Here is a 27,958-nt window from a genome sequence, read left to right as displayed (position 1 = left end):
TGCAGTTCACCCATGCGCACTTTGAATGTTTGCCATTGCCTATCCACCGTCATCCCTTTAAGTAACGTTTCCCAATCCATCATAGCCAACTCGTGCCTCATACCATCGTAGTTTCCTTTATTAAGATTCAGGACCCCAGTCTCAGAATCAACTACATCACTCTCCATCTTGATGAAGAATTCTATCATATTATGGTCGCTCATCTCCAAGGGGCCTCGCACAACTAGATTGCCAATTATTTCTTTCTCATTACACAATACCCAGTCTAGGATGGCCTGTTCTCTAGTTGGCCCCTCAACGTATTGATCCAGAAAACCATCCCGTATACACTCCAGGAATTCTTCCTCTACGGTATTGTTACTAATTTGATTTTCCCAATCTATATGCAGATTAAAGTCACTCGTAATTATATATGTTCCTTTATTGCATGCGTCTCTAATTTCCTGTTTAATGCCATTCCCAACATCACCACTATAGTTTGGGGGTCTATATACAACCACTAACGTTTTTTGCCCCTTAGTGTTTCTCAGCTCTACCTATACAGATTCCACACCGTTGGAGCTAATGGCCAGAATTTTCCCGTCGGCGACGGGAAAATGGCGCAGGATGACGTCGGGAGAAACCCCTGACGTCATCCCGGTCCCTTTAAATTTTTAGGAAGGCGGGCGGACAGCGAAATCAGCTGTTTGCCCGCCGACCTGTCAATGGCCAATTGAGGCCATTGACAGGATCATTAAGCTCATTGAAAAACCTGCCCGTCCAACCTTAAGATTGGTGGGCAGGCCAGGAGCCCCAGTGGGCTTCTGATAATACATGAAACCTCATCCACTGGCGGGATGAGGTTTCATGTCCGTTTTTAAAAACTTTAATAAAGTTTATGTCCTTTTTTTTAACATGTCCCATCTCGTGTGACATTGTCATGTGAGGGGGACATGTTAATAATTTTTATATTTTTCTATTTTTAATGTTTTTGACACTGCCAGTAATCTCCCTGAGACAGCACTTAGTCTCAGGGAGCAGTGCGCTCTTTCGCACGCATGCACAAAAGAGCGCACTTTGACAGATGGGGATTCCCTCCCCCCTAACACAGGAACCGCATAGCTCTTCCTGTTGGGCAGGCCGCTGGACGGGCCTTAATTGGCCCACCCACTCAAAATAGCGGCGGGCCCCGTTTCGGCGGCGGAGTTCAGCTGCCCATCCGCCGCCGAGCTGGTGGGTCCCACCTGCCAACCGAGGGCAAAATTCTGCCCAATATCTTTCCTCACTGTTGCATTAATTTCCTCTTTAACCAGCAATGCATTTCCACCATCTTTTCCTTTTTATCTGTCCTTCCTAAATACTGAATACCCTGGATGTTCAGTTCCCATCCCTGGTCACCCTGCAGCCATGTCTACGTAATCCTGATTATATCAGACCTGTTTACATCTATTTGCGCGGTTAGTTCATCCACTTTATTGCGAATGATCCTCGCGTTAAGGCACAAAGCCTTAAGGCTTGTCTTTTTAACATTACTTGTCCCATTCCCACTATTTTTCACTGAGGCCCAGTTTGATTCATGCCCTTGATTTCTCTGCCTATCACTTTTCTTATTCCTCTTTCTGTTTTTTTGTTCTTGTCCTTGATTCCTCCTCCTCTGACTCCTTGCATAGGTTCTCATCCCCCTGCCATTTTAGTTTAAACTCTCGCCAACCACTCTAGCAAATGTTCCCCCGAGGACATCAGTCCCAGTCCTGCCCAGGTGTAACCCGTCCAGTTTGTACTGGTCCCACCTCCCCCTGAACCGGTCCCAATGTCCCAGGAATTTGAAACCCTCCCCCTCACATCATCTCTTCAGCCACGTATTCATCTGATATATCCTTCTATTTCTCTGACTAGCACGTGGCACTGGTAGTAATCCTGAGACCACTAACTTTGAGGTCCTACTTTTCAACTTACTTCCTAATTCCCTATATTCTGCTTTTAGGACCACGTCCCTTTTTTTACCTATGTCATTTGTACCAATGTGTACCACAACCACTGGCTGTTCACCCTCCCCCTTCAGAATGCCCTGTAGCTGCTCTGAGATAGCCTTGACCCTAGCACCAGGGAGGCAACACACCATCCTGGAGTCTCGTTTGCGGCCACAGAAACAATTACAATTGAATCCTCTATAACTATTGCATTCCCACACATTTTACTCCTCCCCTGTGCAGCAGAACCAACGGTAGTGCAATGAATTTGGCTGTTGCTGCTTTCCCTGAGAGGCCTTTCTCCTCATCAGTATCCAAAGCGGTATACCTGTTTTGCAGGGGAATAGCCATAGGAGATTTCTGCACTGCCTGCCTAGTCTTCTTGCTCTGCCTGGTGGTCACCCATTTCCTTCCTGTCTGTGGACTCTTAGCCTGTGGTGTGACCACCTCTCTATACGTGCTATCCACGATATTCTCCACCTCGCGAATGCTCCACAGTGTCACCAGCCGCCACTCCAGCTCTGAAACCCAGGCTTCCAGGAGCTGCAGCTGGAGACACTTCTCGCAATCATGCTGGCCCTGGGCACTGGAAATGTTCCCGGCTTCCCACATAGAGCAGGAGGAGCACACCACGGCTTTGAGCTCTCCTGCCATGACTTACCCCTTTAAATTAAATTACACCTTTTGGAAGATACTTAATATTAAATAATATCAGTTAATCTAGGGCCCTTCTTCCCTGCTCCTCGTTGTTACAGAATATAGCCCTTACAAACAATGAACCACAAAATAAGACCTTAAAAACTATAAGCGATATAAGTAGTAAATACTTATCCGACCGTACTCATGGTACTCAAAGGATCACCTCGTTCCCTCTTCACCGAACTCCCAAAGCAGCACTCCAGTACAAACTGTGATGCTGACTGCAAGACACTCTTCCCAGCTTCTTCTGGATGAAACAGAAATAATTTGTACTTCTATTTCCTTGTCATTTCTTCAGAATGTATGGAAATAGTTTTCAACCAAAGAATTAATGTTTGAAATGCAGTCACCATAGGGGGTCAACTTGTGTATGGGAAGATCTCACAAGTTGAGAGAAGAATGTTGATCACACTGAGAGAATTTCCTACCTTTTCCTTTATGCCATGGGATCTCTTACATTCGTTTGAACAGGCTGACAGAGCCATCGTTTCATTCCAGCCATCTCATCCAGCCATTCCAGTCATCTGAAAGATGACACCTCTGATCATGGAAGACCCATTCATTGAAATGCCAGCCTACATTATGTGCTTAACTTTGAGGTTAGAGTTCAAACCTACAACCTTTTGATTTAAAGGCACTATTATTACCAAATTAGCCATACTGACATGAAAAAGACTTGGAGGATGGGAATTATTTTAAGATGTGTTTTTTTCAAGCAAAAACTTTCCATAAAAGTTGTAAGTAAGACAGTCCCATGTTGGGTTGTGGATCAAGAAGTAGATGCATGGTAATTAAAGTGGTGAGATGTTAAGTTATTTTCTCTGAGACCTAAGCAATGATGATTAATTTTGATTAATTTTGGCTAGATTTTCAGGGAAACACTCTGCATCTTGGTGTCTTTTAAGTATCTTTTTATGATCTCGTAGGTAGCTGTGAAAGATACTTGGTTTAAAAACCAATCAGAACATAGTCACCAAGAGTGAGTCAGACAGCTAAAGGCTGCAAACAACTACCCAGGGTGGTAAGTCAGGATACAGAGAGATAGAGGGGAGGTGGGTTCAATTTCCACTCATTTCTGTTAGTTATATCAATAACTGGGACAGAAGTGGTCAATCCAGTGAAAAAGATGGGGAATTTAAAATGTGAATTATATTGAGAACCACTTGCATTCGTAATTTCCTCAATCTTTTATATTGGTTCAGGATTCAGTTTGCCCAAATTGGGCCTTGTCCACAAAACCAGCCACGTGCCACCGAAATCAAAACTGCATGATTGTATTAAGCTATCTTCATTCTACTCTGTTTTGTGTGCTTCATTTATTGTAGAGTAACATTTACGACTCCAGACCAGCTTTGTATCACCCGGTGTAAACTTGGGGCTATTCAGTAAGGCTGTGAACAAACATTCTGTAAAATAATCAACTCAGTTGTAGAAAGATTTTTTTAATGATCTGATGTGCCCTCCAGTGACCACATGTTTTATTACAGCGAAAGGTTAACTTCGGAACATTTACAGTTAAACTTAGACCATTAGACCATAAGACATATGAGCAGAAATTAGGCCATTCGGCCCATTGAGTCTGTTCCGCCATTCAATCATGGCTGATAAGTTTTTCAACCCCATTCTCCCGCCTTCTCCCCGTAACCTTTGATCCCCTTACCAATCAAGAACCTATCTATCTCGGTCTTAAATACACTCAATGACCTGGCCTCCACAGCCTTCTGTGGCAATGAATTCCATAGATTCACCACTCTCTGGCTAAAGAAGTTTTTCCTCATCTCTGTTCTAAAAGGCCTTCCCTTTACTCTGAGGCTGTGCCCTCGGGTCCTAGTCTCTCCTACTAATGGAAACATCTTCCCCACGTCCACTCTATCCCGGCCTTTCAGTATTCTGTAAGTTTGCCTGCGGTGTGGAGAATGCATAGATGCCAGTGAGGGTAGATTTCACTACAGGAGAAGCCTCCTCTCTGTCAATATCTTGCCAATTGCATTTATTGTCCTTGCTAGAATTATCTGAACTTAACTGCAGAACAGCGTGTCCTTCAGTAACAGTGAGTGACTGACTCAATAGAAAAACAAAAATAAAAATACCTGGAAAAACTCAGCAGGTCTGACAGCATCTGCGGAGAGAAACACAGTTAACGTTTCGAGTCTGTAGGACTCTTCAACAGAACTAAGGAAAAATAGAAGGGAGGTGAAATATAAGCTGGTTTAAGGGAGGAGAGGGGGGACAAGTAGAGCTGGATAGAGGGCCAGTGATAGGTGGAGATTGCCAAAAGATGTCATAGACAAAAGGACAAAGACACCAACGCCCATCCAGGACCCTCCACCCCTGCCCGTCCCTCTGTCCCCATTCCGTCTTCCAATCCCAGCCCCGGCCGTGTATTCACCATACCCCCTGACCTCCCTGTCTCTGGTGCTGAACGTTCAGTGCTCAGCAAAGGACTCAGTTTCACACCCTTACGCCCTCATCACAATGAATTTCGGGCTCATCACAATGCTGAACTCTTCTTCTGCTGCCTTCGTCTCTGTGCTCACTTCTTTGGGCAGGAGCCCTCTCCCCGTTCAACGGATCCTTTTACCCGCCTCCAATATTCTCCCTCCATCTGGACCCCTCCCTCTGGATTCTTACCTTCTCTTGATCTTTTCATTGAGAACTGTCGGCGTGATATCAGTCGTCTCAATTTCTCTGCTCCTCTCACCCACTCTAACGTGTCTCTCTCTGAACTTGCTGCACTCCGTTCTCTTAGGTCCAACCCTGACATTGTCATCAAATCCGCTGACAAGGGTGGTGCTGTTGTTGTCTGGCACACTGACCTCTACCTCGCAGAGGCTGAGCGTCAACTCGCAGACACTTCCTCCTACCTCCCCCTGGACCATTACCCCACCACTGAACATTAAGCCATTGTTTCCAGGACTGTCACTGACCTCATCTCCTCTGGAAATCTTCCTTCCACAGCTTCCAACCTCATAGTCTCCCAACCTCGGACGGCTGGCTTCTACTTCCTACCCAAAATCCACAAACAGGACTGTTCCGGCAGACCGATCGTATCAGCCTGATCCTGCCCCACGGAACTCATTTCTTGCTATCTTGACTCCATTCTCTTTCCCCTTGCCCAGTCCCTTCCCACCCACATCCGTGATTCCTCTGACACCCTACATCATATCAATAATTTCCAGTTCCCTGGCCCCAACCGCCTCCTCTTCACCATGGACGTCCAATCCCTCGACATCTCCATCCCCCACTGGGATGGTCTGAGGGCTCTCTGCTTCTTCCTCGAACAGAGGCCCGAACAATCCCCATCCACTACTACTCTCCTCCGTCTGGCTGAACTTGTTCTCTCACTGAACAATTTCTCCTTTAACTCCTCTCACTTCCTCCAAATAAAAGGTGTGGCTATGGGTACCCGCATGGGCCCCAGTTATGCCTGTCTCTTTATGGGGTATGTGGAACATTCCTTGTTCCAGTCCTACTCCGGCCCCCTCCCGCAACTCTTTCTCCGGTACATCGATGATTGCTTCGGTGCTGCTTCATGCTCTCGTCTGGACCTGGAAAAATTTATTAATTTTGCTTCCAATTTCCACCCCTCCATCATTTTCACGTGGTCCATCTCTGACACTTCCCTTCCCTTCCTTGACCTCTCTGTCTCAATTTCTGGTGTTAGACTGTCCACCAATATTCATTACAAGCCTACTGACTGCCACAGCTACCTTGACTACAGCTGCTCACACCCAGCTTCCTGTAAGGACTCCATCCCATTCTCTCAGTTCCTTCGCCTCTGTCGCACCTGTTCTGATGATGCCACTTTCAAAAACAGTTTCTCTGACATGTCCTCCTTCTTCCTTAACTGAGGTTTTCCACCCACGGTGGTTGACAGGGCCCTCAACCGTGTCCGGCCCATCTCCCGCGCATCCGCCCAGAACCATGATAGGGTCCCCCTTGTCCTCACTTATCACCTCACCAGGCTCTGCATTCAAAGGATCATCCGCCGCTATTTCCGCCAACTCCAGCATGATGCCACCACCAAACACATTTTCCCTTCACCCCCCCCCCGGAGGGCATTCCGCAGGGATCGTTCCCTCCGGGATGCCCTGGTCCACTCCTCCATCACCCCCTACACTTCAACCCCCTTCCACGGCACCCTCCCATGCAACCGCAGAAGGTGCAACACCTGCCCCTTTACTTCCTCTCTCCTCACCATCCAAGGGCCCAAACACTCCTTTCAAGTGAAGCAGCATTTCACTTGCACTTTCCTCAATTTAGTCTACTGCATTCGCTGCTCCCAATGCGGTTTCCTCTACATTGGAGGGACCAAATGCAGACTGGGTGACCGCTTTGCAGAACACCTTCGGTCAGTCCGCAAGCATGACCCAGACCTCCCTGTCGCTTGCCATTTCAACACTCCACCCTGCTCTCATGCCCACATGTCCTTCCTTGGCCTGCTGCAATGTTCCAGTGAAGCTCAATGCAAACTGGAGGAACAGCACCTCATCTTCCGACTAGGCACTTTACAGCCTTCCGGACTGAACATTGAGTTCACAATTTTAGATGATGAACTCTCTCCTCCATCCCCACCCCCTTTCTGATTCCCCTTTTTTCCAATAATTTATATAGATTTTTCTTTTCCCACCTAATTCCATTATTTTTAAATGTATTTCCATCCATTGTTTTATCTCTACCTTTTAGCCTATTTCGATCCCTTCCCCCCCACCCCACCCCCACTAGGGCTATCTGTACCTTGCTCGTCCTGCTTTCTACCCTTAATGTCACCTATTAGCACATTCCTTAGATAATATCACCACCGTCAACACCTCTTTGTCCTTTTGTCTATGACATCTTTTGGCTATCTCTACCTATCACTGGCCCTCTATCCAGCTCTACCTGTCCCACCCCCCCCCCCCCCCTTAAACCAGCTTATATTTCACCTCTCTTCTATTTTTCCTTAGTTCTGTTGAAGAGTCATACGGACTCGAAACGTTAACTGTGTTCCTCTCCGCAGACGCTGTCAGACCTGCTGAGTTTTTTCAGGTATTTTTATTTTTGTTTTTGTTTTGGATTTCCAGCATCTGCAGTTTTTTTGTTTTTATCTTAGTGACTGACTCAATAGGATGGGGAACAAATAAAAATGTACACTTGCATTCCCCTCACCTTCCATACATTCTCCACACCCTCCATCCATTAATTCTGCACACTGTCCATGCACTCTCTCACTATCCATGCACCTTTCCTTTGTCATCTCGGCTTCCAACCCTGTCTGGCCTGAGCCAGGCCAAGACTTCTACTTTCCTATCTCATACTTTCCACATGATCTGTCTTCCCTGGATCTGCAGGATCATCTGCTCAAATGATTGTCCTGCGCCTCTGCATTGTTAGGATCTCCATAGAGACCAGTAACTAAAGAAGAAATTTTAACTTCCAGTTAATAGCTGAATAGATGACACAGCAAGATTTCAGGTTTTAAAACATTCAATGTAATAAACAGACTAAAAACATTATTGGTTAAATGCTATTTTTGTTACCAACTTATACAGTTTCTGGCCTCATTATAGCCTTGGTTCAAACATGGACAAAAGAGTTGAACTCCTGAGGTGAGGTGAGAATGATTGCCCTTGACCTCAAGGCCACATTTGATTGAATGTGGCATCAAGGAGCCCTAGCAAAACTGAAGTCAATGGGATTCAGGGGGGAACTCTCCGCTGGTTGGAGTCATACCGAGCACAAAACAAGATGGTTGTGGTTGTTGGATTTTCAATCATCTCAGCTCCAGCACATCTCTGCAGGAGCTCCTCAGGGTAGTGTCCTCGGCCCAACCACCTACAGCTGCTTCATCAATGACCTTCCTTCCATCATAATGTCAGAAGTGGGGATGTTCGCTGAATATTGCACAATGTTCAGCACCATTTGCGACTCCTCAGATACTGAAGCAGTCCATGTCCAAATGCAGCAAGACCTGGACAATATCCAGGCTTGGGCTGACAAGTGCCTGGTAACATTTGCGCCACACAAGTGCCAGGAAATGACCATCTCCAACAAGAGAGAATCTAACCATTGCCCTTTGATATTCAATGGCATTACCATCATTGAATCCCCCACTATCAACATCCTGGGGGGGTACCTTTGATCAGAAACTGAACATATAAATATTGTGGCTACAGGAGCAAGTCAGAGGCTAGGAATCCTACGACGAGTAATTCACCTCCTGACTCCCCAATGCCTGTCCACCATCTACAAGGCACAAGCCAGGAGTGTGATGGAATACTCCCCACTTGCCTGGATGAGTGCAGCTCCCACAACACTCAAGAAGCTGGACACCGTCCAGGACAAGCATCCTGCTTGATTGGCATCACATCCACAAACATTCACTCCCTCCACTACTGACGCATAGTAGCAGCAGTGTGAACCATCTACAAGATGCACTGCAAGAATTCACCAAGGCTCCTTAGGCAATACCTTCCAAACCCACAACCACTACCATCTAGAAGGACAAGGGCAGCAGATAGATGGGAACACCACCACCTGGAAGTTCCCCTCAAAGTCACTCACCATCCTGACTTGAAAATATATCGTTGTTTCTTCATTGTTGCTGGGTCAAAATTCTGGAACTCCTTCCTAACAACACTGTGGGTGTACCTACAACACAGGGACTGCAGCGGTTCAAGAAGGCAGCTCACCACCACCTTCCCAAGGGCAACTAGGGATGGGCAATAAATACTGGCCCAGCCCGTGAATGAACAAAAAAAACTACAGAACAGAACTTTTAATGTAACCAAGAAAAGTAACACTATCAGGTATATGTAACTAGGTGAGGTGAGAGTGACTGCCTTTGAAATCAAGGACACATTTGACTGAGTGTGACAGCAAGGAGCCCTAGCAAAACTAGAGTCAATGGAAATCAGGGAGAAAGCTCTCCACTGGTTGGAGTCATATCTAGCACAAAGGAAGATGGTTGTGGTTGTTGGAGGTCAGTCATCTCAGCTCCAGGACATCACTGCAGGAGTTCCTCAGGGTTGTATTCTAGGCTCAACCATCTTCAGCTGCTTCATCAATGACCTTCCTTCCATCATAAGATCAGAAGCGGGTATTTCACACGATGTTCAGCAACATCCACAACTCCTCAGATACTGAAGCAGTCCATGTCTAAATGCAGCAAGACCTGGACAATATCGAGGCTTGGGCTGACAAGTGACAAGTGTCAGGCAATGACCATCTCCAACTATATAGAATCTAACCATTGCCCCTTGATGTTCAATGGCATTATCATCACTGAATCCTCCACTATCAACATCCTGGGGGTTACCATTGACCAGAAACTGAATTGGACTAGCCATATAAATAATGTGGCTAAAAGAGCAGGTCAGAGGCTAGGAATCCAACGGCAAGTAACTCACCTCCTGACTTCCCAAAGCCTGTCCATCATCTACAAGGCACAAGTCAGGAGTGTGATGGAATATCTCCACTTGCCTGGCTAAGTGCAGTTCCAGCAATACTCAAGAAGCTTGACATCCTTCAGGACAAAGCAGATCACTTGATTGACACTACATCCTAAAACATTCACACGGTCTATCACCGAAGCACAGTAGCAGCAGTGTGTACCATCTACAAAATGTACTGCAGGAACTCACCAAGGCTCCTTACACAGCACCTTCCAAACCCACAACCACTACCATCTAGAAGGACAAGGGCAGCGGACACATGGGAACACCACCACCTAGAAGTTCCCCTCCAAACCACACACCATCCTGACTTGGAAATATATCGCCGTCCCTTCACTGTTGCTGGGTCAAAATCCTGGAACTCCCTCCCTAACAGCACTGTGGGTGCACCTAGACCACATGGACTGTAGTAGTTCAAGAAGGCAGTTCACCACCACCTTCTCGAGGGCAATTAGGGATGGGCAATAAATGCTGGCCCAGCCAGTGATGCCTACATCCCATAAAATGAATTGAAAAAACTGTTACACTCTCCTTTAAGTAGACATTCAATTCTCTGTGAACCAGTCCAACATGATTCTTAGCTCCTGAGGGTTTCCATCCCATCTTCTCCTTTCACAGCCTGGAAACTTTTAATCTCAGAATTGTCCTTCACAATTCCCTGCAGATTTTCCCTCTATTGCAAGCTAGACTGGAAATCTTCCAGTCTTGTTTTAATTCTTCATGAATATAGTCTTTTCAAACTGAGTTCCAGCTCCCAAATGCATTCCTGCGTGGTGAACCACAGCATCTTGATGCCTATAGCTGCTCTCTCTTATTGTGCCTGAAAGTTTTCAGGGATATCTTAGAAACTCTTCCCCTCCAAAAGCCCATTTCTATGAACCCGTGAATCACATGGGCCTTGTATCCAGGTAGTAATGTTGATTAGCTATCTTTGAGATCTCTTTGCTCTTGGAATTAGATGAACAGCTTAAAGCACAACTGTTTACAACCCGACATTCTCAACACTTTTCTGGTACTTTGAAAATTCATAGCATACAGGCTGCTGCCATTGTCTCCAAGTGTAAAAACCTTGCATCTTCCTCCCTGTAAAACAATCTGGGAACCCTTTAATCTCTAACAATCAAACCGACTTTAGAACAGTTCACATGACCCCTTCATTTTTACATTAAATTATTAACATAACATCTCAAAACAGAACAATCTTATAAACTTCATGATTGTAACAGGATTCTCTCTTCCTCTTGTCATGCAGTCTTCTGTCAAAGCAATGGAATGCATTGAATACTTGACATTGGATGGCATGAAAGACACAGATACACATTTATCACATAGACCTCCAAAGGTGCTACCACCATACATGCACATAGAAGTTGTAGTCAGAGGATGCTGCAGTTGAGGATGTTAATAAATACTTGAGCATATTAAGCAACCATGCATGGCTACATCAGTACCATAATACTATATGAGTGGGACAGGGCTATTCATTCTACTCCAGTTTAATCTTATTGCTGTGCAGTGTATTATGGTATGCCCCTTACTTTGGTATTTCTGGTGAGATCATTAAACTTCCTCTAGCCCCGCAACTATGGTCTATGCTGCTAGTGTGTTTTGAAGTTGTCTATCACCTGCTGCCAGGATGGTTTTCCATATGTTGAGAAGCAGATCCATAGGTTCGTGGGTACCTTGCCAAATTCATGCCTGAGCTGATGTGTGACTGTACATGGCCTCCAGCCTGCTAGACCCTGCCCTTATCACACGCCTATATCAGCACTTTCTTATGGATCATTGGATAGTAATCTGTGGAATGAACCCTGGTTGATTTTTCACACCCTTGGAAACACTGAAGCAAGTGTAGCGGCCATTCAGCTAACTCAACTCCAACAAGGAATTGAATATGAAATCATTGTGGCCTGTATTCCACACTTTGATATTTGGGAAACTACCATACTTTCTTTCAAGTACTTTGGATCTAGACAGATTACCATTCTTTAAGGTTGTGGTAGAAGTAATTATAATTTTGTTTTTTTTTAACTTGTTACTAACATGACTTTCATTTTGTGGCTTCTTTAATTTAAACTCTGACGTTTTCTACGAAGACCAATTAATATAGTTTTCTGGATTTGTGCTTCTAGTGCTATATGGCTACCTGCACATATTGGTAATTTGGATATATACACCTCCTTGATATTTCCATAGGTTTGGATAGAAAATTCTGTGATTCAGCAGCTGAAATCCCATTGCACTTCCGGCATGCTAAGCTCCATACCTAGAATACAAACTTGTAAAATTATCCCTTAACAGGTTGTGTTAAAATTAGATACACTCCATTTTAAATAAATTAATGATGGTTAAATATTTTATGTTAAGTATGTCATGTGTTCCATAGACCATGGCCAGGATTTTCCCCTCGGCGATTTGGGAGCGGGGCCCGGTCGCCGAGGGGAAAATGACACTGGATGATGTCAGGAGGAATCCCCGACATCATCCCCGTCCACTTAAATTTTTAGGAAGGCGAGCGGACAGCGAAATCAGCTGTCCGCCCGCCGACCTGTCAAAGGCCAATTGAGGCCATTGACAGGCTAGTTAAAGTGCTTAAAGACCTGCCCGTCCAACCTTAAGGCTGGCGGGCAGGCCAGGAGCCCCAGCAGGCTTCTAATTATTCATGAAACTTCATCCACTGGCGGGATGAAGTTTCATGGCCGTTTTGTACAAAATTAATAAAGTGTATGTGTTCTTTATTAACATGTCCCATCTCGTGTGACATTGTCACATGAAGGGGACATGTTAATAATTTTTTAATGTTTCTATTTTTAATGTTTTTGACACTGCCAGTATTCTCCCTGAGACAGGACTTAGTCTCAGGGAGCAGTGTGCTCTTTCGCGCACATGCGGGAAAGAGCGCACTTTGACAGCTGGGGATTCCCTCCCCCTACCCTGACACAGGAAGCGCTTTGCGCTTCCTGTCGGGGATGCCGCTGGACGGGCCTTAATTGGCCCGCCTACTTAAAATGGCAGCGGGCCCCGTTTCAGTGGTGGAGGTCGGCTGCCCACCTGCCGCCGAGCCGGTGGGGCCCGCACGCCGTCCGAGGGCAAAATTCTGCCCCATGAATTGCATAAGTAGTCACTTATTGCTGGAAGAGGCAGCATGCTCATCGTCAAAAGAATGTTTCCATTCTCTGGTTCTTTTTAAGTAACTGGGAGGAATAGAGCAAGACTCTACATGGTCTATTAATGTTCTACCTGAGAAATAAGACAGAATTCACAAAGCTCTTCACATGGATTCATAGAGTCATTTACAGCACAGAAGGAAATCATTTGGCCCAATGAATCCATGCCAGCTCCCCACGGAGCAATGCCCTGCTTGTAGCCCTGCAAGATTATTTCCTTCAAGTGCCCATCCAATTTCCTTTTGAAATCATTGACTGATTCCTTTTCCACCACCCTTGTGAGCAGCAAGTTCTAGGCCATTACCACTCACAGTGTAAAATAGTTCTTCCTCACATTCTCCCACATCTCTTGCACAAAATCTTAAATCTGTGACCCTTAGTCCTTGTACCATATGCGTTTTTCCTTGTCTACCTTATCTAAACCGACATAATCTTAATCATAAAACAAAAACAAAAATACCTGGAAAAACTCAGCAGGTCTGGCAGCATCTGTGGAGAGGAGCATAGTTAACGTTTCGAGTCCGTATGACTCTTCAACAGAATCTTAATCATAAACTTGTGATGATCATAATCATGGGCAAAAACTTAGAAAATGGAATATAATGTGGGAAAATGTGAGGGTATGCATTTTGGAAGGAAGAATAGAGGAGCTGAATATTATTTAAATGGAGAAAGACTGCAGAAAGCTGCAGCACAGGGATTTGAGGATCCCCGAGCATGAATCTCAAAAAGCTAGCATACAAATTCAGCAGGTAATAGTGAAGACAAATAGAATGTTGGCCTTTATTTCGAAAGGAATGGAGTATAAAAATAGGGAAGTCTTGCAAAGCCTGTACAAGGTACTAATTAGACCACACTTAGAATACTGTGAACAGTTTTGGTCCCCTTATCAAAGGAAAGATATACTGGCATTGGAGGCAGTCCAGAGGAGGTTCACTGGGTTGATCCTAGCTATGGAGGGATTTTCTTCTGAGGAGAGGTTGAGTAGGTTGGGCCTGAGCTCATTGGAGTTTAGAAGAATGAGAGGCCACCTTATTGAAACATATAAGATTCTTAGGGGGCTTGACAGGGTGGATGCTGAGAGGTTGTTTACCCTTGTGGGAAAGACTAGGACCAGAGGACATAATCTCAGAGTAAGGGGGCGCCCATTTAAAACAAAGATGAGGAATTTCTTCTCTCAGAGGGTGGTGAATCTGTGGAATTTTTTACTGCAGAGGGCTGTAGAGGCTGGGTCGTTAAGTAGACAGATTTTTAATAAGTAAGGGAATCAAGGGCTATGGAGAAAAGGCAGGAAAGTGGAGTTGAGGATTATCAGATCAGCCATGATCTCATTGAATGGCGGGGCAGACTCGATGGGCTGAATAGCCTACTTCTGCTCCTGCGTCTTATGGTCTAATGGTCTTGTACACCTCTTATCAAATCTCCCCTCAAACTCCTTTGCTCCAAGGAGAACAACCCCAGCCTTTCCAACCTGACCTTGTAATGAAAATCCCACATCCCCGCAATATAAAACAAATCAAATTTTCTCTTGTTTTGTAACCTTAACACACACGTTTTGTCTCTCCTCTTAACACTTTAGCTATGAAGGAGAACCTGTATTGGGAATCTGCGGATATTTTAATAATGGCTTATTGTGGTGGGACACCAACAATATGGCAAAGTCAACCGTAACGCAGAAGATTACTCCCAGTTGCAGTTTGATAACTATATTTTCTGATTATTTTTCTAACCATCTTTTTTCCCCAAGTGTTGGATGTGTTAACTTTTATGATTGTTTCTCGTGACAGAATTCAGGAGAAAACTCACTCACTATGGCCTCACCTGTGGAAAAATCAAATAGATTATAAGAATCCCCTCTACAGACAAGACCACAGTCAGACTCAGGGAGTCCTGAGACCACATACTGCTCCATCTAACTTCAGGTTGGTATATTGGCTTTATATTAAATTAAATCAGACCTCATTATAACTTTACAACATCTTCCTCATGGGAGAATTAGAAAGAAAGAACTTGGGCAGAATTTTGCCCTTGGCAGGCGGGGGAGGTTGGGAAGCTGACTGCCGCCCGCGATTGGCACCGCACCCCGATTTCACACTGGCAGGCCAATTAATGCCCGCCCAGCGTGAAACGCGAGCGGCAGTGCTGAGCTCTGCCTGTGCGGGGTTGGTGGGGGTGGCGGAGGGGGGGTGGGGGGGTGGGGGAGGAGGGCGTGCGGGCCAAGTGTGACCTTCATGCATGCACGTGAGTGAGCGCTGCATAATCTCCCTGAGGAACAGAGCTGCCTCAGGGAGGTGAAGAGATATTAAGAAAAACAATTTAAAAAATAAACATGTAATAAAACATGTCCCCTCATGTGACTCTGTCATGTGAGCAGCGACAGGTTATTCGTGAAAATTTAAAGTTTTTATTTTATTTTTATTTGCTGTTGGAAAGCTCATCCCACCCGTGGATGTGGTTTCCAAAAAAACACAAAAGGCCGCTTGGCCTTTTAGCCTGTCCGGCGCGCGCCTGCCGACCAAACTATTGCACGACTGCGCGTTGGTGTCAGCAAGCTCGGCCGATGTCAACGTGCGTCATTTCACACTCGAGCGGGTCAGGTGCGCGCCCGCCCGTCCACTGAGCGAAAATTTCTGCCCCTTGTTTTTATTTGTGTCATCAGATTATTCCAAAGCGCTTTATAGCTAATAAATTACTTTTGAATTATAGTTTTATTTTGCAGGTAAATGTAGAAGTCAATTTCTGCAGAACATGGTCCCACATATAGCGATGTGGTGAATGATCAGGCAATCTAATTCTGGTGGTGTTGAATGAGGAATAAATGTTGGCCAAGTAAAAAGAACTTGTTTGCTTTTATGCAAACAATGTTATGGGATCTTTTACATCCACCCTAGAGGGAAGTTTGGTCCTATGTCCAATCTCTCATTTGAAAAATCGCATCTCTGACAATCCTGGATTTGTTTAAGTCCTAGGGCAGAATCTTCTGCCCCCGGAGGAGGCGCAGAAGAATGCGAGAGGGCCTGAAAATTAGGTGGGTTAGCATTAGGACTGATACCCAATGCCTTCCCGCCTTCACTGCAAGTTCTGAATGACTGGTTAAACTGTGTGGGCTGCATATCAGCTGGAGCAGTGGGGGGAGTCCCTCAATCTGTACTAATCTGTGCATGATTGAGGGCATGGACATGAGGCTGGTCACTGACAGTCACCCCCTGCCCTTGCTGCGGACACCAATGGACCCCCACCTCACGAGACCCCCACCAACAGCACTTAACTTTTTCCCAGATCTCTCCGCAACCCTGGGACTCGGGGGGTTTCTGGCAGTAGCCGCAGCTGCAGCCTCTTCCCTGATGCTGCCAAGTGCAGGAGCTGCTGGCCTGACAGCTCTAGTCTGGCAGGACGTCGTATCCCGGAGCCCTCAGTCGGGAGGAAGGCCCGCTGCTGAGGTAGGGGGAGCACCTCCATAGGATGGCATGTGGCTGTCGCTGTGGTCCTCTCATCCCCGCATCTCCATACTGGGATGATTAAGAGGAAGCAGCAATGGCCAACCAGGCGGATAGCCACTGCTTAACAATACATTTTTTCATCCGCTTCATAAAACCTATAGAAAAATTATTCAAAATTGTGAACAAAATTTTTATATCTGCTCTTGGTTTCATAATCATTAATTTTCCTACCTGATCCTAAAGTAATCTTTGAGCTAAGGTGAAAAATAGAACAAATGAATACCATGCAGGTTTTCCATAATTTAGGTTTTGCGCTCATGTGAAGCAAGTTATGTTTTTTTAGTGGCTTTAATGTAATAAATTTCCTCATGGGAGAGGACAGATATCAAGAATGAAAAATAAGAGTTGACTAAAACCATGTAGGATTTCAAAGTCAAGCAGGAAATATGGTATAATTTAGCATAATTGTGCTATTTTATTGTACAGAATTATTGTTCCAACTCAGAAGTATTTTTCTTCAAACCAAATTAATCTCTGTGTAACATGACTTCAAAGTACTAATATTTTCTCTCATTATTTCACAGGTCAAATGTTTAGGTTTGACTCAATTAGTTGCTGCCATTTAGAAATCCTAATTAAACGGCCTTGTTTCAAGTAGGTTTTGGAGGAGCATGTACAACCGGTTTGAAAAAGGCATGCATCCTCGGCAGCCTGTTACCGAATTCTTGATGGCTGTGAAGGAGGAAACCCAGCAACTGGAAGAAGAACTTGAAGTGCTAGAGGAGGTAATTTGTCTTAACTGACAAGGCACCACTGCAGAGATTTACACTAAAGATAACAGAACTTGATATTAAGGGAACGTGGCTAAATGTTTAGAGCAATGGTTGGCGGGCAGAAGGCAGTAGATAGGAGAAAAATAATCTCTGACTGGAAAGGTATGGCATGTGATCTTCCAGAGGACTGCATGGGGCCATTTGAGAATTGAGGGAACAATAATGAAATTTGCTGATGATACAAATTCTCTTGGGGGTTAGTGGCAAATTCTGACTAGATGGACACTGTTAGGCCAGCAGGATAGGTAGATGGTTTTCAAGTAAATAAAAGTGACAATGTATCCTGGAATTACATAGAATTTACACCACAGAAACAGGCCAGTTGGCCCAACTGGTCTATGATAGTGTTTATACTTCACATTTTTTGTACCATAGTACTGGAGAAATTAATGAGACAGAAAGCCAACCAATCCCCTGGCATACATCATAGGGTTCTAAGAGATGGCTGCAGTGATAGAATATGCACTGGTGGTACATAAACTTCTTCCTGCATTGCATCCATATTCTCGGATCAGTACTACAGACATTGACCTCCACTGCTGCTGCTTCTCACTGCCTCCTAAGCATATGCACCTAGGGTCTCCTGCACCCTTGAATGTCTCTCCTTCTCACCATAACTTGTGCCAAAACCTCCAGTGCATTATCATAAAATCTTTGTGCATGCCCTCTCATGTTCAGCCATTCTTCAATACTTTACAGCACAGATTGAGTTCACAAGAGACTCCCACCACTTCTTGCAAACAGAAAGCCCATCCCCTTTTAGAGGTGCAAACTAACTTTAAGTAGTATTCGCTACTGGTGATATCAGGCCCCTGCTGTTGCATGCAGACAAAGGGTAATGTTAATTGCTTGCAGAAATCATTTAAAACAGCAGAGAGCATGAATTTAATGTTGCCTGCAATGCTATCAGTGGGCACGAGTTAATCATGAACTTCAATCCCCAATCCCATTTTTGGGAATTATCCAATTTAACCCCCTATTTGTCATGGATTGAAATTTGAATGTATAAATTTGGATCTGACATGCCCGATCCAACCCTGGATTTGTCCCTTTGCATGTTAGTTAAACTTAACACTGAGTTTTCCTCAGAGCAAGGTCCAGTTCTGAAGAGGAGTCATATTCGATTCAGAATGTTAACCCTGTTTCTCTCTCTTCGCAGATGCAGCCAGACCTGCTGAGTATTTCCAGCCCTTTTGGTTTTTAATTTCAGATTTCCAGCATCTGCAGTATTTTGATTTTATTTTAAAAACATCTGCCTGATATTCTTTAACCAATGTGTCTGCACCTCCAGGGAAAGCCTATTAAAAAAATGTAGTGCAACCTAACATTTATGTTAATCATTAGACCATTCACCTTAACTGATCATGAGACAGAGACTATGAAAAAAGCCAAAATTGAAGCTAATTCAATTTGCTTTACCTCAAATTTTGAGTTTGCTGCTGGCATGATTGTGAATACACTTAAAAGTGCTGCTCTAACACTTTACTCTGGCTCCAGGCCAACATCTTTAATGTGGTCTCCTTTACTGATGAGATCAGATAGTGAAAGCAATTAATAATCTGGAAGTCATCTGACTCAACTATGTTAAGATCCATAGTGTTAGAGAAATGTCCGTTTGCAGTCATAGTCTGCCAGCTTATTATTAGGAAAGCCATGGGATGATTCAGGCTTCAAAGGATATCTCTATGAGAAGTTCTCACAAGGTTATTTAAATTTGTAAACTGATAGAAGAGGCAGACAGATGAACAATCAAGAGGACAGCTAGAAACTCATGTGGCACTAGTTTAAAGACTCATGGCTAATCAGAGGAGTGGTCCAAAAGTTGAAAGAGCAAAATTTAAAATTGCTCTTATTGATGTTCTCTTCTTTCCATTTTTTGTGAAGAAGTTCTTTACTGTTATACTGTTTCAACAGGCTACAATCTGGTACTGCAGTCACTAGGTCATTATTCATTTATGAACCTAGCATGGTATTTGATCATGTTGACATTACTGGTCAATTTGACCTCACCCTAGCAGGGCCACAGAGTGATAATCAAAAGTGGCAGGTCTGGCTGACTTTTCATTAATGGCTCTGAGAAAACTCTAGCATTGAGTAATCAGCACATTTAACTCTGGATAGCCTTGTTTGTATAGCTCAACTGCTCACTTTCCCCTTTTCTGCTCCCCTGGATTTTTGGGTTTTTCTTTAGCTTGGGACTGGCTATCTGTCCCCTTTGTTCCAGTCTCTCCTGGCAGCAACTTTCAAAAAAAAAAACAACTGAACTCCACAGCTTCCAAATCAAAACTGCTGTTTCTCTTCTTCTGTGTCTGCGTCTGTGGGAGGCACCTGCCCCGTGGCCCCCTGTTGTTAGGCAACAGTTCAATTCTTCGACCCTTGTTCATTTAACTTAGTTGCAACAGCCATAAAAAACCTCATTAGATATGTAAGCACCCTTTTAAAGTGAAACTAAAACCCCATTTGACCTTTCTTAACACATAGACACAGAAATAGAAATCCTTAAACTTCAAAGCTAAAACTCATTCCTACAAATACCAATATAACTTACTTAAACTATCTCTATTTCCTAACACGCTGGCAAGGCCAGCATTTATTGTCCATCCCTAATTGCTCTTGAGCCAACACCTTGACAAATGAGTGACTTGCTAGACCTTTTCAAAGGGCAGTTAAGAGTCAACCACATTGCCATGTTTATGGAGTCACATGTAGGGTAGACCAGGTGAGGACATGGATTTCCTTCCCTAAAGGAATTAGTGAATCAGATGGAGTTTTACAATAATCTAGTTACAAGTTTTAATTCCAGATTTCTTTAATTAACTGAATTTAGGTCCATCTGGATTGGGTTTAAACTCATTTCCTTTGATTAATCATCTCGTACCCCAACTGCTATGCTACAATTTCCTCATGCCTTTTGCTCTTAACAGTTTTTGGTGTTTTACATTTGTGATGGAAATGGAACTCAGCACTACTTATGCTACCCGGGGAAGTGTGAAACAGGTCAAGATCAGTGTGAATGGCAGGGCAGTACGACCGCCTGAAGTGCACATCCTCTTCCAATTTGGAACTCCAGGACATTTCCTGTATTTTTAAAAATTCATTCACGGGATGTGGGCTTCACTGGCTGGGCCAGTGTTTATTGCCCATCCCTAGTTGCCCTTGAGAAGGTGGTGGTGAGCTGCCTTCTTGAATTGCTGCAGCCCATGTGGTGTAGGGAAGCCTACAGTGCTGTTAGGAAGGGAGTTCCAGGATTTTGACCCAGCGACAATGAAGGAACGGCGATATATTTCCAAGTCAGGATGGTGAGTGACTTGGAGGGGAACTTGCAGGTGGTGGTGTTCCATCTATCTGCTGCTCTTGTCCTTCTAGACGGTAGTGGTCATGGGTTTGGAAGGTGCTGTCTAATGAGCCTTGGTGAATTCCTGCAGTGCATCTTGAAGATGGTGCACACTGTTGCTACTGTGCGTCGGTGGTGGAGGGAGTGAATGTTTGTGGATGTGGTGCTAATCAAGTGGGCTGCTTTGTCCTGGATGGTGTCCAGCTTCTTGAGTGTTGTGGGAGCTGCACTCATCCAGGCAAGTGGGGAGTATTCTATCACACTCCTGACTTGTGCCTTGTAGATGATGGACAGGCTTTGGGGAGTCAGGGGGTGAGTTACTCATCGCAGAATTCCTAGTCTCTGATCTGCTCTTGTAGCCACAGTTTTTATATGGCTAGTCCAGTTCAGTTTCTGGTCAATGGTAACCCCCGGGATGTTGATAGAGAACCGTAACCACATGGATAACCATATGTGCAGGAAGTGTCATAGGCTGCAGCAGTTCAAACTCCAGATTTTGGAGCTTGAGCAGCAGCTGGCATCACTGTGGCACATCCGCAAGGTTGAGAGCTCTTTGGGTAGGACGTTTATAGATCTGCTCACCTCGCAGCTTATTATGCAGGGGGAGAGGGAACAGGTGGCCACCAGGTAGTCAAGAAGAAATAGCCTGCTAGTGCAGGAGTCCCCAGACTGCATTTTACTCTCCAACCAGTATACTGAGGAGAGTGATGGTTTATCGGGGAGTGCACCTAAAACCAGGTCCACGACTTATCATCTGGCCTAGCTCAATGAGGGGCACCAAAACAACTGGAAGAGTAATAGAGACTAGAGATTCAATAGTTAGGGGAACAGACAGGCATTTCTGTGGCCACAGACATGAATCTAGGATGCTATGTTGCCTCCCTGGTGCCGGGGCAATGATGTCAGTGAACAACTGCAGAGTACCCTGGTGAGGTGGGGACACGGGATGGGGGGGCTGGTGAATGAATGAACAGCCAGCAGTCGTGGTCCACATTGGCACCAATGACTTAGGTAGAAAGACAGGTTTGTTCGTGCTGTCAGAATTTAGGCAGCTTGGTGGGGAAATAGACCATTATCTGAAAGGGAAAAAAGGGCTCTGGGGAAAAGACAGGGGAGTGGCACTAAGTGAATTGCTCCTTCAGAGTGCCAGCACAGACACAACAAGCTGGATGGCCTCCTGTGCTGTAACCATTGTATGATTCTAACCAGGGAGCTGTCAGTTGTCTCTGCCTCTCTCAGCTGGTTGTTGTTTTGCACAGGCTGCTGTTCACTATTCAGTGTGTAGGCTACAGCCAAAAGATTTCCATTAAGACATGGTTTGCGTTGTAAGCTTTTTAAAATAAAATTGAGATGTGATAGAATGCTTGGTCAGCAAGTGGGATTCAGGCAGCTCAATTTACAAATATTTCAAGATGTGTCCTTCTGGTATTAATAGTTGTCTTTTATTTGCTTTTCAAAATGGGCAATGGTAGAATCACCCGTGATCTTGGCATCTACCTGTGCCCTCTTTACATCTGTGGTCTCTATCTTTTGACAAGACCTCACCTGGCCGCTTCCTGAAGCTCTCACCCCACTATTTTCTTACAGCCTCATTTCATTCTCTGTCCTTATCACTTTTTTCTTCCTGGAAAAATAAACTCTCCCTCAAATTACTTTTAACAATACTCTCAACTCTCCCCCGACCATCCCTACCAAACCACTATCTTTTGTCTTCCATTCAGTAAGATACTTCTCTAGTTATCCATTTGCTCAACCACTACATCACTTCCATCTCAACAAACCCTTCACTGCCCAACATCTTGGTCATTTCCCTAGTTACATAAGAACTAGGAGCAGGAGTAGGCAATTCAGCCCTTCGAGCTTGCCCCGCCATTCATTACGAACATTTCGGCCTCAACTCCAATTTCCCGCCCTCTCCCCATAACCTTTTAACCCATTACTAATTAAAAATCTGTCTATCTCCTCCTCAAATTTACTCAGTGTCCCGGCATCCACTGCACTCTGAGGTAGTGAATTCCACAGATTCACGACCCTTTGAGAAAAGTAATTCCTCCTCATCTCTGATTAAAATCTACCACCCCTTAGCCTAAAAGTATGGCCTCTCATTCTAGAATGCCCCAGAAGGGGAAACATCCGCTCCACGTCTAATTTGTCTATCCCCTTTAGCATCTTATATACCTCAATTAGATCTCCTCTCATCCTTCTAAACTGTAGCGAGTATAGGCCTAAACTGCTCAATCTCTCCTCATAAGACAAGCCCCGCATCTCTGGAATCAATCTAGTGAACTTCCTCTGAACTGCCTCCAGTGCAACTACATCCTTCCTCAAGTAAGGGGACCAAAACTGTGCACAGTACTCCAGGTGTGGTCTCACCAATGCCTTGTACAGTTGCAACAACACTTCCATATTTTTATACTCTATTCCTTTAGCAATAAATGCCAAAATTCCATTTGCCTTATTACCTGTTGTACCTGCATACTAGCTTTCAGCGATTCATGCACGAGGACACCCAGATCCCTCTGCACTGAAGCATTCTGAAGTTTCTCTCTATTTAAATAATGTCGCCTTTTTATTCTTCCAACCAAAATGGATAACCTCACACTTATCCACGTTAAACTCCATCTGCCAAATTTTGGCGCATTCACCTAACCTGTCCATATCCATTTGTAAATTTCTTATTTCTTCATTGCAACTTACTTTCCCACCTATTTTGGTGTCATCTGCAAATTTAGCTATAGTACCCTCTATCCCTGAATCCAAGTCATTAATATAGATTGTAAATAGTTGGGGCACAAGGACTGAACTCTGTGGCACCCCACTAGTTACAGCTTGCCATCCAGAAAAAGACCCAATTATCCCGACTCTCTGCTTTCTGTTGGTTAGCCAATCCTCAATCCAAGCTAATATATTACCCCCAACTCCATGTGATCGTATCTTGTGTATTAACCTTTTGTGCAACACCTTTATCAAAGGCCTTCTGGAAGTCCAGATATACTACATCTACAGGATCCCCATTATCCACTTTGCTTGTCACATCTTCAAAGAACTCTAGCAAATTAGTCAAGCACGATTTAATATTCATAAAACCATGCTGACTCTGATGGATTGCATTTTGACTTTCCAAATGCCCCATTACTACTTCCTTAATAATGGATTTCAACAATTTCCCAACGTCAAACTAACTGGTCTATAGTTTCCTACTTTCTGCCTCCCCCGCTTTTTGAATAAGGCCATTATATTAGCATTTTTCCAATCCACTGGAACCTTTCCAGAATCCAGGGAATTTTGGAATATTATAGCCAACGTATCCACTATCTCCGCTGCCACTTCCATTAAGACCCTGGGATGCAGGCCATCAGGTCCTGGGGACTTGTCACCCTTTAATCCCAATAGTTTGCTCAGTACTTTTTCTCTAGTGATGGTGATTGTTCTAAGTTCCTCCTTCTCTATATCCTCTGCACGACCTGTTACTATTGGGGTGATACTAGTGTCCTCCACTGTGAAAACTGAGGCAAAATATTGACTAAGTATCTCTGCCATTTCTGCGTTCCCACTATTAACTCCCCAGTCTCGTCCTCCAAGGGACCAACATTCACTTTAGCTACTCTCTTTCCTTTTATATACTTGTAGAAGCTTTTGCTATCAGTTTTTACATTTTGCGCTAGTTTTCTTTCATAATTTACCTTTGCTCTTTTTATTATTTTTTTAGTAACCCTTTGTTGATCTTTAAAATTTTCCCAATCTTCCAGCCTGCCACTGACCTTTGCAATTTGGTATGCCTTAGTTTTTACCCTTGTTATCTTTAACTTCCTTGCTTAGCCATGGATGCTTTTTCCCCCTTTTACCATCTTTCTTCCTCTTTGGAATATATTTTACTTGGGAGGAATTGAATATCTCCTTAAATATCTGCCACTGTTCATCAACAGTCCTACCTTGTAGTCTTCCTGTCCAGTCCACTAGGGCCAAATCTGCCCTCATACCTATGTAGTTACCTTTGTTTAACTCCAGAACACTAGTGTGGGATTGCCCATCTCTGCAACTTGTTCCTACTTGAAAGGTGCCGTATAAATACATGTCCCAAGTGTTTTGTCTATTGTAATTAGAACACAATGCTGAAAAAAGAGACGTAGAAGCTTTTCATCTTGCACTCATTAGGACACTTTGCAAGTATATCAAGTGGAAAAGAACAATTTGTACTGTATATGAAGAGAGTGCTGATTGGTTGGCAAGTGGCATTGCTTTGGAGAATGAACCAGTGATGGTGACTGACAGTTAACTGCCAAGCATTGTTTGAAACTTAAACCAGGCAGCTTGACTCTGGTCTAGACATTGCCCTGAAGAATGAATCTGCAAATGGTTATCCCTTATTTTGTTTAGTTGAAACAGGTGCAATATGTGTACATGTTCTTTCTGTCTGCAAAGAACAGGGCCCTGTGTATTAATATATGCAGCTTCCAGTACACACAAATGCGCCACACTGTGAGCCCGACTGACAATCTTAAATTGTCAGTGTAATTCTTACACACTGAGGGTTATTTAGAAAATGTTGTCCAATTGCGGAATCACATCTAATGTTGGACACTGCGTTTTGAGTTTTGCCAGCATGGGCTGGTTGGATATGATATGTACCTTGCCCATTGCAAACAGCGGCTAGGATATGCTATTTGATACAATCCGCTTGTCTTTGGAACATATGGCCTACATACCTAGCATCACACTGGCACTGAAATTCATATACCATGTTACCCATTTGTGTGATTAGACAGAATGTCTTTTTGGCTTGACAACACTACCCTGTTAGTGGCAAATACCACTTGTTTAGCCACAGCATAGTAGCAACATTAAACAGCTAGCTTCATCTGTTGCTCTTATTTTTGAGATTCCTTGCCCTTCCAGGGTAATCTGAGGTAGACTGTGCACTTTTCAGGGCCACAAGTGACGGCCTTAGGCCCATTCATGAGTTTGCATGATATACAGTGTGAATTGATCTAATCAGGATAGCCATTATCCTACAGAATGTCTTTGATGCGACCTTTTTCAGCATCAAGCTTGCATGGTGAGCAAATGGCTCGGGCCCTATTTACAAGGTTACTGATAAGACCAAACTTACAGCGTGTGGAACTGTAAGAATCACAACACGTATTTTGACCAGTGAAGGTAGGCTTCTGGTAGGCCGTGTTAGAGAACCCCCCCTGGCAGATTTCTCAACTAGTACGTCAAGGAAGGGGTTCATTTGGCTCAAAAACAAAAATAGCTGGAAAAAGCTTTTTCTAGCTATTTTTGTTTTTGTTTCAGATTTCCAGCATCCGCAGTATTTTGCTTTTATCTTAAGAGTTCATTTCACTGTTCCATTTCAAAGGTAAATTTGAGTGCAGGATGGAGCCCATTAAAACATGTAAGGAAATTGTTACATGCAGCTGTGGATTTAAATATAGCAAACATTTCATCCACATACCAGAAATATACAAGGGGTAGGAGGTTAGATCTCATTCCATCGAAGACACATTTTTCATGGAACCTAACAAAGATGTTTGCGAGAATTGGGCCTAGAGGGGATCTCGTGGCAACACCATCTATTTGGGCATACATGGTATCAATAAAAGCTGAACTCAACTGCGCAAGTTGCTAAGTTCAATGAACACTGATTCACGCAATGGCTGCAGCACAAATATCTATGGCTTCCTTAAGTGGAACATTGGTGAATAGGCTAGCAATGTCAAATGAGCAATTTGAGCAACAGGTAAAGCTAGCTGTTTTACACTGCTAGGCAGTAGCAACACGAGTCGTATTTGCCACTAACAGGATGCTGCTGTCAAAAAGACATTCTGCCTATCTCAAATGAGTAATGTGGTATATGAATTTCAGTGCCAGTGTGATGCTAGATATGTAGGCCGTACATTCCCAAAGACTGGCGGGTCATATCAAACAACATGTCCCAACCGCAGTTCGCAAGGTACAGACCATACCCAACCAGCTCATGCTTGCAAAACTCAAAGCAGTGTCCAACATTAGATGTGATTCCGCAATTAGAAAGTAGACAACATTTGCGAAATAATCGTCAGCGTGTAAGAATTACACTGACAACCAATTTAAGTTGGTCAATCGGGTTCACAGTGTAGCACATTTGCATTTACTGGAAACTACATTAGCTATATTAATACACAGGGCCCTGTTCTTTACAGACAGAAAGAACATGTACACACATTACACCAGTTTCAGTTAAACAAAATAAGTGATAGCCATTTTCTCACTCATTCCTCAGGGCAATGCCTTGACCAATCAGGGTCAAGATGCCTGGTTTAAGTTTCAAACAATGCTTGGCAGTTAACTGTCAGTCAGTATCACTGGTGCATTCTCCATGAAAATGCCTCTACTACACAGAGTTCACTTGCCAACCATACAGTATAAATTGCTGTTTTCCCCTTATATTGGTATTCTTGGGAAGTGTCCCGATGAGTGCAAGCTTCGACATGTCTTTTTTCAGTAATACTCGAGATTTGTACTACCAAATGACAATTAGACAATAATTTGACAGTGAATCAAATAAGGTATTAGGAAGGATGGTCAAAAGCTTGATAAAGAGGTAGGTATCAAGGTAGACCCTAAACCCTGGAATTCCCTTTCCAAATCTCTGTTCCTTTAAGATGCTGCCCACCAAGCTTTGGTTATCTCTCCTAACACCTCCTTTGTTGGCTTAGTGTCAGATTTGTTTGACTAATGCTCCTGGGAAACACCTGTTTACAGAAAACTGAATGGAATTGTTTGCAAAGAAACAGCTTTTGTGATGGGGGCCTAAATATAATGGCTTCAGTCTTCCCATGTTTAACTGGAGGGTTTTGTTAGATATCTAACAATGTAGTGGTGGAGTTAAGAGAGGTAGAGATGAATGTTGGTGTACATGTGAAACCTGACATCATGTCTTTGGATAATGTTGACAAAGGGTAGTATGGAGATTTTAAATAGGAGGGGTCAAGGATAGATGCTTGGGGGATTCTGGAAGTAAGAATGTGAAGATGAGAAGATAAGCCATTGCAGGAGTTCAGGCAATGACTGAGCTGTAGAGAAGGATGAGGAGGGATAGTTCACTTGTTAGATAGGCTATT

The 27,958-nt window shown here is 44.0% G+C and overlaps 1 protein-coding gene across 2 annotated transcripts in view; it reads left to right on the top strand.

The window, feature by feature from the left end:
• LOC144684590 (phosphatidylinositol-3-phosphate phosphatase MTMR7-like) overlaps nt 1–27,958 on the top strand; it is a 136,802-nt gene that overhangs the window by 98,332 nt on the left and 10,512 nt on the right. For both annotated transcript variants that reach the window (XM_078548583.1, XM_078548573.1), the window contains exons 12-13: nt 15,036–15,170; nt 17,347–17,473. In XM_078548583.1, coding sequence (XP_078404709.1) covers nt 15,036–15,170; nt 17,347–17,473 — 262 coding nt within the window. The remainder of the gene's footprint in view (nt 1–15,035; nt 15,171–17,346; nt 17,474–27,958) is intronic.

Source organism: Cetorhinus maximus, chromosome 1 (assembly GCF_964194155.1).
Source record: "Cetorhinus maximus chromosome 1, sCetMax3.hap1.1, whole genome shotgun sequence".
NCBI classification, from domain to species: Eukaryota; Metazoa; Chordata; class Chondrichthyes; order Lamniformes; family Cetorhinidae; genus Cetorhinus; species Cetorhinus maximus.
This window is presented reverse-complemented; position numbering and strand designations above follow the sequence as displayed.